The 14856-nt window shown below is 34.6% G+C and overlaps 1 protein-coding gene across 1 annotated transcript in view; it reads left to right on the plus strand.

Moving 5' to 3' along the window:
- Nucleotides 1-14856, plus strand: part of LRP1B (LDL receptor related protein 1B) — a 587356-nt gene that overhangs the window by 501379 nt on the left and 71121 nt on the right. Inside the window, exons 65-67 of the mRNA XM_059820081.1 lie at nt 922-1041; nt 7310-7426; nt 14441-14547. Of these exons, the coding sequence (XP_059676064.1) occupies nt 922-1041; nt 7310-7426; nt 14441-14547 (344 nt within the window). The remainder of the gene's footprint in view (nt 1-921; nt 1042-7309; nt 7427-14440; nt 14548-14856) is intronic.

Below are 14856 nucleotides of genomic sequence, written 5' to 3' on the forward strand. Positions count from 1 at the left end.
AAGTGGGACAAACATTCATGTGGGAAAACATTATCAGAAAATAGGTCATACTGTTTTCCACCTATGTTCAATTCAATTTAGAACAATTTGGAGGTTCTCATACATATGCTTATCTCTAAATAAATCCTTATGTATCTGATCACAAATAGATTGCTCATAGTCCAGTCCTTTATTCATCTTGCCTCTATACTCTTAGTTATAAGAGTTTAAGAAATAGTAAGATCTGGCATATACACTTGTGAGGGAGTCGGTGTAGAATCACATGAGTGCACTAAGGATCTTTTTTGTTGTCAAGTGGCTGTTCTAAAGTTAAAGCAGTTAAGCTTTAACTTACAGCATCCTGAAAGATATAGGATGAAGGTTAGCTGCATCTTTGCATCTTTATCTTGCTATAGGATTCATTCAAAAACTTGTTCTGCTAAACTGATAAAGTGAAATAATTTTCAAACTTTTCTCACCATTTACTCACGGACCCTTTTAACAGAGAGAAAAGAATTTCACCAAAATTGTACCTAATTTTTATTACCTTTTCAATCAAATGATTGAGAGCTGCCTTAGTCCTTTAAACTAACTGACTTTCAGAATTTGATAACTGGTGTTTTAGGAAGTTAGAGGGAAAAAAAAAAATCTGACTGCTTTTTACTAAAGTGTTTTGATTGTATCAATGTTAAGTCTATTTGTTGTTAAAAGAATATCACAATAGACAGTTTATTAGATTCATTTGACCTTACATAGAATATGTAAAAAGAAGACAAAATCATAAACAATATAAACCTGAATGCTGTTCCCTTACAGATGTTACAGAAGTGATGCTAGAGATATCCAGTTTCTGAATTTTGAATCCTTTTTTTTTCTTTAAAACAAATATTTTGAATATAAGCAGAAATTTCTAGGTTTAATTTGGAATCCTTTTATTTAAAGCTGAAAACAGTTGTTCTCCAGACCATTTCCAGTGTAAAACAACAAAACACTGCATTTCTAAACTGTGGGTATGTGATGAAGACCCAGATTGTGCTGATGGATCAGATGAAGCTAACTGTGGTGAGTAAGACAGTGGTTTTGAATCTATTACTGTAGCTTGACATTTTTGAAAAAAGTAGCAAAAAGAAATAATCATCCTACTTAATATGTCCTCTTTCAATGTACGATAATACCTACTTGCTATGATAGCTGTATTTGGCTCATACAGTTCTTGTTGAATGGTAACCTTTATATGAGTAATCTATAAACTCATATTATACTACTACTTTATTGGCAGGAGATTTAAATTAATATCTTATCTGGAATATAGTGACATTCTTGATTTTTCTTACCGTATTATCTAGTTTCTGTCAATTTATTCTGCATACTTTGTTACTGCTGCAGTTCATAAGTCGTGAAAAATACAGTAATTTGCAAATCGTGTTAGTTAAGACTGGCTGTGTAGAAGGGTCCAGAGCAGATTCCAGCTTGACATGACCAACTTTTGCTTCTCTCTGTGAGCTCCAAGGAGTTATGTGCCCTAACACACCGCTCCACAAACTTTGCATCCGCATAGGACTTCTCCAAGAACCCCTGATACTTATGAAACTTCTGTACTTAAATATGATAGTTTTAGGAGGCAGATCCTCTACAGAGAAGATCAAGGATAGAATCGCACCATTACCAAACCAAGCCCTAATTTCTGTCAGATTTTACACAAGATCCAGAAACACAGTGTTCTACCCCATTGAGGCAGATTTTTTAGAATGTAAGTACTAGCTTTGAATCCAAGAATTTCTTTCATTGCTTTTTTGAAGATTCATTATTGGATCACAAATATAACTCTACAGTTTTTAGCATGTTTGTTATTGACAGAACAGATGAATTGATTATATTTCTGCAGAAACAGTTAAAATTATTTTATCAAGAAAATGCTCATAGAAAGTTGAAAGTCTAAGCAGTTTTCACATTGGTCTGTATGTGATATTTTGTTGTATACGCCTAGTATGCTATTCATCATCACTTGGAAAAAACCAGATCACGCTGTTTAGTAGTAGTAGGAGCTGTTCTCAGTCATTGCTTGCATTGTTGGAAAGTACCGAGTCAGCTCCTTTCTTGTAAATGAAAGAAAATAATAAATATAAATATTCCATGTGGGAAATGGATTACAGGTAATCAGAGTCAGAGTAAGTGGGTCAGTATAGTTGGAAAATCAGTGAACGTGGATGTCAATACGAGATGCACACTCACCAAGTACAGAAAAACTTGTGGAAATTTCAAGACAGGCCTACAAAGGAAAAGATGGAAAAATATTCTGAGATGGTAGAGAACAAGAAAAACAGTTGTACAGAACATTCAAAGCTCTCGCCGTTAGTCATCCATGCATCAATAAATGGTTTGATGAAACACATGAGTCTGGACAGGTTTATGCTACCTCTGGGACAACAGAGTAACAAAATTACAGGCTGTAATCAAGAACAAAGCATTGAGGGACAGCCAAATGTCCATGAATATGTTTCAAGCAATTGACACAAGCACATATATGAAACTGTTGGAGCTGGTAAATATGCCTAGGAAATTGAACTCTTCTTCAGCACTGAAAATCTCAGACCATCGTTTGAATTGTCAAGAAGGGGAAATTAATTTATCGTATCAACTGGAGAGAAGAAGTCCAAGAAATCATTTGGCTTGAAGTCACAGTGAATGCAAAAGAGTTGAACCTTTGGCATAGAGACTCATATTTATATCCTTTTCTGGGCTATTACAGAACTACCCCCCCGCTGCTCACCTTCTGATCCACTTCATAGGTGCTATCTCCTGCACTGTCCCCCATCACCTTGATCTCCAACATGCTGTTTCTTTCCGATTCGGACAGCATTCCAAGCTTCCGAACTGTGGATTCACATTTTGAGTAACCCATGCAAGCCCAACTGATATGGCACAAAGGGTCTTAAAATAATTCATTTAATAATATCCTCAAGACACAAAGTTTAAAAGCAAAGAGGAAAAAAACCCAAAACTAATGCTGAACAGGAAAAAATTGTATTTATAGTAGGTTCTTCACTATGATTCATCATTTTAGCCAATAGAAAGAATAATGTCCAAAGTAGTCGAACAATTAAATAGTATAGAGGTGCAATGCGTGCAATCCCAAGTTACATAGGCTTTTTCAGTCACAATGTATACAACTGGTTATGCTGGTTCATATCTAAGACTCATTTGGCCTTTTATTCTGTCTCTGTCAGTGACTGAAAGCTAGTATCTAAGGAAGAATATGCCAGTAAAGCAGGCCTGTAATGAAACTTCCCTGGGATACTCTTCCAGCCTCTAACAATTTGAGAATCAGAGATATCGCGAATCAAATATGTCTCTGTATGCAACAACTCTTGGTGGATTTCAGTCTCCTTTAGCCTTTGTAAAGTTTTCACAACATGCTGCAACAAAGAGTTTCACAGCTTAATTACACACCTCCCTGAAAAAACACCTACGTTTTTATTTTAAATCTGTTAACTGCATATAATGCTCTTAGTTTTTGTGTTGGAGGAGCCAGAACAATTTATCCGTATTCACAATCGCGATGCCACACACAGTAATGTACACATAGAACAACTAAGCCTTGACAAGAACAGGGATTTAAAGTTTTCCATAATTTTAGCATTTGAAATATGTTTAAATGACCTTATTATAGCAGTAGTTTTAACATGGTTTGGTCTTCTGCATTTTGGGGGGGGGTGTTAATTTAAAGATGGTTGTTATTATGAACAAAGTTTGATAGAATTAAATTCTAAAGCTGCAAGCTGATTATAATAAAGATCTGCATATGTTGATGCTAATACTAACTCGTTATCGCTTACAGTTCATTTCTAAAATGCTTACAGTGCAAAACTTGTATAAAGGGTAATCTCTTTTGCTTAAGTGCTGCATAGTCATCTATATTTTGCTTAGTCAACATCTGCTACTGTGTGTTATTGGAGATATTATATTGAGTAAATTTGTTAGAAGTAGTCTGAATGTATTTAGTCTTCTGTGGTTACTTTCCGACTCAGACAATTGAAGTAGAATTAGGAAATGTATGTTTATTAATGAATGTATGGTGTTTTGCAAAGAACAGTAGGTAGAGTTAATTCATGCTTTCTGTCCAGGCAATTAAAAATAGCCATTAGATTATGGTAATCCTTGCTCACAACTTCAATACTTTACATCAAAAAAGGCCCTGTTTGAGTTAGAATCTCAAGAAAGCTTTGTGTGGTCTTGGAAAGCGATTATAACCTGCTTTAAAGGTTATATGTTTTTCAGGTCCTTATTAGCATAATGTGTCAACATTAGTATGACTGCTTTCTGCTTCCTCACTTTTCTTAATATTAATTTTATTTTTAGCCTAAAGAGTCAGAGTAGGTTTTTTCTGATGATGAAGAATATGTTTTTTGAGACATTTGAAGGATGCATTATATAAACTTAAACTTCCTTCAACAGGCTTATAATTTCCTCTATCCAGCATCAGTGACAGCCTGCCAAGCTCTAGAATAGCTAGCTGATCCTCGATCAAAAGACAGTTTCTTTTCATTTTGGATTTTATCCCTCTCAGGGACACACACACACACAAATGCACAAACGTCCCCATATATGGAATGAAAATTCCCCAAACGACAATATAGTGCAATTAATGACAAAATACTGTTTTAATGCATGGGGATTGATATTTGAATCAAAATGCTTTTAGGGTGCATATGTAATATTTTGTGGTTTGGTTTGGTTTCCGTTTAAGCCTTCATCCTATTTTCTTCATGCTCATTTGGAATTACTTCTAAAATAAATCCTAGTTCAGTATGCACAAAAGACAAACCCCAACCAACCAGCAGCTACCTCAGATGGTCACACAAATTTCTGAGAAGGGGCCTTTGTCTGTTACAGTAGATCAATGAATCTCTTAATAATCTGAAGAGAGAAATATGAAAATTATCACTACTTACTTCTTTACCTTTGTACCATTCCTATCTGAACTTTCACCTTTTAATGGGATGTCATTTTAAGAAAAATTGAAAGCAATTTAGTGTTGAAGACAGAAATGACAAAATGTGTGTGGGCCTGTGTGTGCTTATCAGGCTTCCACAATTCAAAAAAATAAGGTCTTGCATTATTTCCATTGAGTTGAGTAAATCAGCCTTTCTCAAACATTAGGTAGTTGTCACACAACTTTCCCAGATCTTCCTCTTTGTTATATCTTAGTCCTAGTATACTTGTGTTTTCCTCGACTCTCATTAACGTGAAGAAGGAAATACAAGACAAGTAAATCTGTTTTGTAAGACGTTGTCAAGTGTAAGCTGCTACGAGAGATCAGTCAACCCAAAAGAAGAATAAAGCTTTTAGACGTGAAATGAAGAAGAGAGAGCCTTACAAACATGCAAAATATTTTGTGTTTTTACAAAAAAAAAAAAAAAAAAAAAATTCCTTTGTGTTTGGTAAAAATAGAGTAAGAAGAGAAAGATTAATACTCAAGTGGTAACCATAAGGTTAGACTACAGTTGGAAAAATTGAAAAAAAAAAAAAAAATCCAGCCTTTCTTCACAAGTGTAAAGAGGCAATGCTAGAAAATGGATTTAGCATCCTTGAGAACTAGATAATTCTTTATGAAGAATAAGAAAAGATGTATTGCATGTTCTCTTCATCGTAGCAGGTAGCTGAAATGAAGGGATGTCATCTGTCTTCTGTGTATTACTGATTAGATCTTGGTATTTCTATTGAATGTGGAAGAATAAATAAAATATAATCTGCCATTAGTCTTTAGGACTCATTTTGTGGGCAGATAGGTTAATGGGAGATTGTAGACTTTACTAGAAGTACTTTAATAACTATAGGATGGATTTCTGATTTGAAACTCAATCTTTTGCAGAGCTACAGAAACAAAATACAAGAGTGTCTTATTTGGGGGGTGGGGTATTTTTATGTTTTGTAATGTTAAATATTTTTTAAGTGCTTGCCAGTGCAAGTATTTGAAATGTCATGACTGAAATGTTATAGACTGTCATCTTGAGAAGCATCATAGGAAAAAGTATTTTGGGAGAAAACTACTTACAATCACAATATTGGCAGAGAATAAGGAACAAATGCAAAAGGCAGTATTGTAATTACCAAATTTTTGAGTGTACACAACTGAGCTGCAACACCATTTACCTCCACCTTCTTGATATTCAAATGTAGTTTTGATTTATCGCTCTAGTTCCAGAACCACACCTAAAACAAAGCACAAAAACCAGCAGTTTTGGCCATAGCATCAAATCTAATACCTCTGATATGTGGTCCTTTCCATTTCACAGGCAGAGAAAGCAGGTTGATTTAAGCGAGTGTTTCAGTCCTCCTTCATTCTGTCAGTTATTAGAACTCATCGAGTTGTCATGATAGCAGTATGAAGTCTGAACTGACATGCTAAGAAATAGCCTAATGGAAATTTTAAAAATTTCTATTGAAATATCGTCACAGTGACATGCAATTTTAAATATGTCATTGAGGCTTTTACAAAGCAAACCTTTTTTTCGAAGAAAATGTCACTGATAACTTTTTAATTTACTTCATTTCATCTCAGTCCTTAGAACCTGAAAGAATTACTGAAGAAATAAAAAATATAAATCAAACACAGAGGCAGCTCCTTCCTGCTGGAGGAGTTCAGGATGTTCATACATCTCCAAGAGGCTTTGCCTACCAATGCTACTCTGTAAACAGGAAAGCTCATTGAAAATTTACTGCATGAAGAAAATTAATCTCAGTTTAGCATTATATGCTTTATAATGTTTTACTTTGTGTAAGTAGACTTCCAATCCAAGACACGAGAAGGTGAAAATGTAAATCAAAATGCAAAGTTTTTCTGTCAGGTATGATTAGTCTTAAATTATTATATGCAAACATAACTTTTGAGAAATATATTTTGTACATTTTCAAATACATACTCTTATGGTTTACTGTGATCTGATCTTTTGTAAAGCAATCTTACAGATAAATTCAAGGAAAAGTCAATGCAGTTTTTGAGATTCAGTTCAATAATACCCTCTCTTCAAACTAATTTGTGATCATTTCCGAATTTCATACTTTTTACCTTAAATGGCAGTGTATACAGTCCATATTTTAATTTTATCATCAAATTCATAAGCATATCTCTTTTATTATGAATGAATAAATAGGATCTTGAAGAATGTGATATGAGAAATAAATTATTTCTGAAAGTAACATTTCAAGTATTATGGTTGCTCCTTCTTAAAGGTATCCAGCAATATTGTTGTGTCACTCTTAAGTAGCAGTCTTTCCCATTTTGACTCTTTGTCTGCCATGATGTGAATGATATTCATCTTAATTACAGATAAAAAAACTTGTGGGCCTCATGAATTCCAGTGCAAAAACAACAACTGTATTCCGGATCATTGGAGATGTGACAGCCAAAATGATTGTGGTGATAATTCTGATGAAGAAAACTGTAGTAAGTAACTTTTCCTAATTACATGTTGTAAGGAGGGGGGTCAGTTTAGCAACATGTAAGAGGAAACTTTTCAATTTTGATAAACTGCACGTGTATTTTTTCAATCAGCACCATCTGATCCGTTGAAAATCAGTTCACCAGAACTGAAAATGTCCCCTTGCTGAAATTCTCCAATTTTATTCATTCTTATAAAGAGCTGTAATTCTGTATTAGCTATGCAAAAATTCCTGACTTCTCAATAATCTGAAAAATTAAAAATAAGCATTACAATTAGTTTACCTTTGTCAATAAGTTACACATCTCATTTCTTATCTCTAGATAAGAATCATAAAAACTGCTCAGTGTTAAAGGGATAAACATTTGTTAACAATAAAGTTTGATCAAACACTACCTGTCCATTACATTCATTCTATTCCTGAGACGATTTGGCTTGTTTTCTGTCATGAGAAGTCCATTTCTATAATACTTAATCACATTAAGAAGTAGACATCATTATTCAAAGTAGCTCAGTTAGCCTAGTTCTCTCCTACCTATGAGGAATCTGAATGTCTAATAAATCTCTGTAATACCACTTTCAGTGGTATTTCTCAGGAAGAAATGACAAATTCTTAATGACTTTATCTCATAATCATTGTCTTTATAAAATATTTCAAGAGGGAAATTCCACAAATAGTTCTGAAGTGCCTTCTCTTCAGTAGACAATTTCTGTTCTTTTTTTCTTTTGTACTTAGATATCCAAGAAATTAATATGTTGTTCTGTAGATGATCTTGAATGCACATTCCTGATTGTATATCATGAATGCATATTTAGTATCTTCAAGGGTAATAACACAGAAAGCTTAATAAATCAGGCATTCTAAGCCTGAGTACAAGCTGTCTGCCCCTTTCTCCAATTTGAGACATGGTGTCCATAGGTACAGGATGTCTGAAGACTAGCTCATTCTGCTTGAAAGGTTTAAGTGGATTTGCCTGCCTTTTAATTACTATCTACATTTGAAAATGTTGTGAGTTACTGCAAGCAACAGTGCTGTAGTTTTCATATGCAAGTGTTTCATCTAAAGGGGAAAATGTCATGTGGCTCAGTAATCACTCAGAGCCATTTATTGTTATAACCCCGGGGGGGGTTGACACACAAAAGCTTTCTTAACTTTGTGGGAGATTTTACTTAGGAATTAATTATTAGTGCCAGTGGGATTTTTCCATTTTCATTTATATTATAAAAACCAAGAAATTATTTTATGTTCTTTTATTCTCATGTAAAAATCAAATAAAGAGACAGTTTTGCTATAGTAGTGTTAATCTACATGACTAGATAAGCTTTTGAAAAATTAAAAAACCCAAATTCCACAAAACATTATTGCTGTCTGCAAAATAAGCGTCAAGCATCTTATTTGAAATCTGCCATGTGTGAAGTGGGATTTATTTATCACCCAGTATTAATAATTTTCTTCCTTGAAGTGTAGGTTATCATAGGACAAAGTGATTAAAAAAAAAAAAAAATCGAATAATGAGGGAGCAATCATCTATCCGTGTTTTTTAAAAAATATTTATTAAGCTTGCCATCTTTGTGTTCACATCAATAGTTAAGATGTATATTCAGGTCTTGGCTGTTCTCTAGACTTGCAGATAAAGAAATCTGTAGTTAATTGTAACGGATGGAATTAGTGAGTTGAGACTACCCAGGCACAGCTGGTGCATCAAGCCAGAGACCAGAGTTGTGAACTGTAGTTTATGTTAGCTTTTTTTTTTCATTTTCTTTTGCTTGTCAAATGCATATTTCACTGCTAACTGTTGAACCCCATATTCTGCTGTTTTAGTTAAATACAGTATGCTGACACAGTTGTAAAATTCAAAATCTTGGAAGCATGAATATACAAAGGGCTTGTCAGGCAACTATATCAGAAAAGGAGTTGTTTCTCAAGAATGCAGGGTGAATTCATTGAATTATAGAAATTCATCTCAAGTATTCACATTTCTCTATATAGTTTCTTCACATGCACACACAGCATCCTGGTGAAGTTATCAGAAGTGCAACAGAATGCATGTTAAAAAATATCACATATGGGTGTGAAAATTTATTAGTGGTATAATGCAAATGGTTGTGCCCATTATGACTTTGTTGTTTAACTGTATTTGTCTTACAGTCTATTGTTCTTTAACTATATTTGGACCCTCCCAAATAAGTAAGAGTTATTAGGAAGGTTAAAGGTCCATACTGAGTTAGCACTAAGCAAAGTAGAATGCATTTTTAACTCTTCTGAGTTAATACCTTTTTGGAGGGGGAATTTGCTTTCAGAGTTTATTTGGATTTTTAAAAACAAATCAGAGCAAAACCAGTGTTTTTTCTTTTAGGGAACTTCAAAAAAGGAAAATTCCATAGTAATGACTATCTTATTCCTGCTGAAAAGAAGTCACCAGTAATGTTTTATTGAATGTAAATAAAGAAAATGTGATATACTGTAAACACTGAAGCAATGCAAACATAATAATGCTGTTGAAAGACATTAATTCAATCAGCGTAAAAATATTACTATTGCTAGAGAATATTCTCAATGCTGTTTTGTTGCTGCGACAAGTTGTCAAGAAAACAAATCAGTTAATTTTGTCCTGGGATAACTTTGTATCACAAATGGAACGAGAACTAGCAATTATTTAATGTTTAAGTGAAAACGTTTTAAACCAGCATATTGAAAGAAACTAAGCTGGAATTTCTCATAATGTCATCTTGAGTAAGTTTTGAGTGGACAGTGCAGTAAATTCATGTTCTTTACATTGCTTAAGGCTCAGCTGATTTGGTGCAAGTCAGACAATGGCTAGTGTCAGTTTTCAAAATGCAGCTAGGTGTCAATGCTAGCCAAAGGCAAGTATGCTACTTTAGTATGATAAAATGATGCGTACCAAAGGTTTCTTCTTTTACGTACACCTGCCAGTCTTATGCCTAGATTAACAAAGAACGAGTGTCATCTTTGTTTTGGTGAAACACAATCCGAAGTAAAGTTTTTGAAAATAAATAAGTAAAGAAAATCTGCATGTAGTGCCACATTAAATATATGAAAAAACCCCACCTATGACCACTTTAATTATCTTGTGTTTACAGGCATTCATTCTGCAGGATTGTCCATGTTACCATTTTTAGCAGTATTGTAATGGAGAATTATAAGGAAGGGTGGTTTTGGTTTTTATTTTCCACCTCTTGCATTTTCCCATCTGTACTGGTTTTGGCTGGGATAGATTTAATGTTCTTCATAGTAGCTCCTATGGTGCTGTATTTTGGGTTTGTGACCAAAACAGTGTTGGTGACACACTGACGTTTTAGCTGTTGCTGAACAGTGCTTCCACAGCATCAAGGCCTTTTCTGTTTCTCATGCTGCCCCACCAGTGAGTAGGCTGAGGGTGCACAAGAAGTTGGGAGGGCACACAGCCGGGACAGCTGACCCCAGCTGACCAAAGGGGTATCCCGTACCATAGGATGTCATGCTCGGTAATAAAAAGCTGGGGAAAAGAAGGAGGAAGGGGGGATGTTCAGAGTTACGGCATTTGTCTTCCCAAGACCATTACACATGATGAAGCCCTGCTTTCCTGGAAGCAGCTAAAAACCAGCCTGCTAATGGGAAGTAGGGAATGAATTATTATTTTGCTTTGCTTGCACACGCAGGTTTTGCTTTACCTATTAAACTGTCTTTATCTCAACCCACAAGTTTTCGAACTTTTACCCTTCTGTGAGCTGTGTGTGGCTCAGGTGTCTTCTGGGGTAAACTCATAACATTGTGATAATACTGTTTCACTGATGTTATGTGGATGCGTCATAGTGGATACTCTGGCTTGGCTTATTGAAAAGTTTCATCTCCAACACAACCATCTAGTGGTAGATCTGATGAATACTTACTCATCACAAGAAAGTGTGGCCTAAGTATGTCTCCTAATTCCTCTAAATCTTTGTGATCTACTTCCAAATGCCAGGATGAATCAAGAGGTCAACGTACACTTCTAATTCATTTTGGTTGAGGTGCTCCTATCCCATGTTTGTATTGCTGTTACTTCTTTTTCTATGTACAAGTTCCACCTTTCCTGTTATACAGATTAGTTTCTCTAAGATTTTGCTTTGTAACAGCTGTTACAAGACACAGAATCCTCACAAGGAGCAAACATATTTATCCTGTACAAATACAGGCTAAAAGTACATTACAAGTTTGTACTTCATATCCTATTTTAAGAAAAAAAGTTACTTTTTTTTCCCCTCAGACTCGTATATCAGTAGAACGCTCTCCTAAAAAAAATCCTTTCAATTCATGACTTAGTGCAATATCTGTGCCTATTAAATGCAAAATTGAACCCTAAATAAGAAATCATTCTAAATGTTTCACATGAGATCCTTTTCTTGCTACTATTTAAGTTGATGACAAATGTCTGTTGGCTCTACAGATTATTTTCAGACTTTAAAATGTGAAAGTATTAAATCATTTTATATGCTGTGTTTCAAATAAAATTCTTTCGAATAATTCAAAAACGCTTTTCTCGGGAAGGAGTTTCAGTGTTTTTATAAAGCAGAAGCTGAAAGATGCTGCCCTTCATTGGTCATATAGAAATCTATTAATACTTATTCCTTTCACTAACAGTCTGAACACTGATGGGAAAGTACTCTTCTGTGTTCATATGTAAATCACAGAGATGTATTCCAGCAGCAGAAGAAACATTTCTTGCAAACAGAGAATTGAGAAGTTAGCTCATTGTGTACATTTTTCCAGAATCAAATCTCTGTTTATAAATAATTCATTAGCAGTATAGAAAATGTATTTGCTTATATTTTGCAACTCAATATAGAAACATAACAAATGTTTATTTGCGTGTGAATTATTTTTCCACAAATTATTTCCTTTACATAGTTTATCATATCGTGAACTTCCTCTTCCTGGCCTGTTGACAAGACAAAGAATCGAATGTCAGTGATTTGCTAACGTTTATAAATGAGCTTTTGCTTTGAAAAAAATTTGAAGTAGTATGTATATAATCTAAGAATCCATATAAATGCTAACCTTTGGCTTGCTTAAATATAACATTGCTGGAGAACTGATGCCATTGCTGTAGATCTGTTTTTATTATGACTTCCCTACAACTTCAAAATGAAAAGTTGTGTCTACCTGGAAAATGAAATTTCTCTTAAAAACTTTCAAACAGGGTCATTTTGACTTTTTTCATTAAGTGAAGGAAAAAGAAAAAAAGTAGCTGAAAGGTTCATTAAAACGATTCCTTTCTTGAAACAGTTTTTGATTTTTTTATAAATCCTGAAAACCCCCCGAAGTTTAACTTACCTTAGATCTGTGCAACTCGTATCTAGTATATTCTTATGCTGGTATTTACCAAATTCTTCTCAATTGGAAGCCTCTAATTTTGTGTTTGCTCTCCTTGATCACTGTGGTATGTTTTTCAAAAGTGTTAATGCTTCCACCTTCCATAACTAGCTAAAGGACCCTTTGGCTTTACCCAGTCTGTTACTGTCCATTGCTACTGTCTGCTCTCATTCTCGCCTCTTCCTTTTTTCCCTTCCTCCATTGATTTAGTCAGTCATTTACTATTTGCCTGAACTCTTTTCCCGTCTCTCTGTTTAAAAGGTCTTACTAATTAATCCTTATTCTTGATTTTACATTATTTAGATAATGCAATGTTTACTGTGATGGAAATAATCCCACAAATAATCCTTGTTTGCTTTTTCAGTCCTGCTTTCCCAAAGCTCTCTGACTGGCAAAGTCTAAATTGCATGTAGAGACTTGCTTAAATTCTCCTCAGTCCTCACTACTTCTCTACCTTTGTTTAATCTAATGGTCCAAAGTCCGGACATTAACTCCATTTTTTCCAATGTCTACATAGTATTCTGCTGGGGGAATCTTCCACACGGGTCCCCTTGCCGGCGTTTTTGTGGCAGCAGTAGCGAAAAGGCAGAGCTGTGCAAAGGGTGAAGTAAATAGGCTGAAACAGCCAATCTCACCTTCTCAGGATTACTCCATCACTCCCTGCAGCCTGCTTCTCCTGTTTGCTTTGCCTGTACCTTGAATTAATTTTGTATCTACTCTTCCCCTTTATCGTGTCCACCTTTTATAATGACTTCAGATCTCCCTGTGTTTTGTTTCTTCCCAGGGAGTAAAACAACATACCCATTTATCACAAGATATCCCGTTTACCTTCCAACCTTTACTGTTTCCTAGCCATCTGTAAGCTCCTCAGATTCTTTTTACCTTTTTGTCTTATTTCTGTTTTCCTAAAATTACTTGAAAATTCTATGCTTATCTTTACCTTTTTTTCCCCCTTTTCTGTGTTTTCTAACAAAATGACAGTAGTGTTCTTCTATGGAAGTATACTGTCCATTGACTTCTGCAACTCACTGCATTCTCAGTTTGTTACATCTCTCTAACAATTTTGTCAGTATTTAAGTCAGTGGATTATTGTCATGCTTTGTCCCATACTTAATTTCTGGAAAACAGATTTTGCTTGAAACTCCAAACCTTACCTCTTAGGCATTCCATTTACCATCTCAATGCTGTTCCCCTGAATGCTTAGCACAGGGGAAGCTGACTCTTGACACACGCACACATATGTTAAAAGGTATGTGATAAATGATACGCTGTTGCGTGATGGAAAGTCAAAGATCTAGTTAGTTCTAATTACATTAGAATAATGTACAAAATTAATTTCTAATCTGTGGTACATATCTCACAATACTTGTAATAACACACATGCATTGAAATAAGTAATATTTATATAGTCAGCATAGCATAAATTTCCACAGAAATTTGATAGAACTAAAATGAAAGTATTTTCAGTACTATCTTCCTATGTGTATATGAAACTTAGTTATAAAATGTTATGAAACAAAATCCTACAGGAAAAAAAATCCTTATCGTTTACAAGTTAGTGGTTTTGACTTTGTTATGGTCATTCATTGATTGATTGGAGCGTTTAATGTATAAATATTTTATGGAAATGCTAATAAAGCTAGGTTTGTTACTTTCCTTTATTCAGAGCCCCAAACATGCACTTTGAAGGACTTTCTTTGTGCAAATGGAGACTGTGTTTCAGCAAGATTCTGGTGTGATGGAGACTATGACTGTGCAGATGGCTCAGATGAGGTAGGCTTCTTCCAGGAAAAATACTTCTTTAGGAAATTAGTAGTTTTATATTGTTGGAGAATGAATTCCCAGATATGAATATTTTAAAAAGCAGCAATGGGAATTCTACACATTAATCCATATATGCAAATATCTTTACTAAATTAAAACTAAACCTATTGAAATAGTTACCCTGAAAAGCGAACATGCAAATAAAATCAAGTCATGTTTAACGGTCGTCTACATCTTTTTGTTCCAACAATGATCTGGACCCCTTCCTATCCTGAAAATATTTTGTGTCCTGGTTGGGGCTCTTTCTACACACAGCAG

This window comes from Gavia stellata, chromosome 8, assembly GCF_030936135.1.
Source record: "Gavia stellata isolate bGavSte3 chromosome 8, bGavSte3.hap2, whole genome shotgun sequence".
NCBI lineage: Eukaryota > Metazoa > Chordata > Aves > Gaviiformes > Gaviidae > Gavia > Gavia stellata.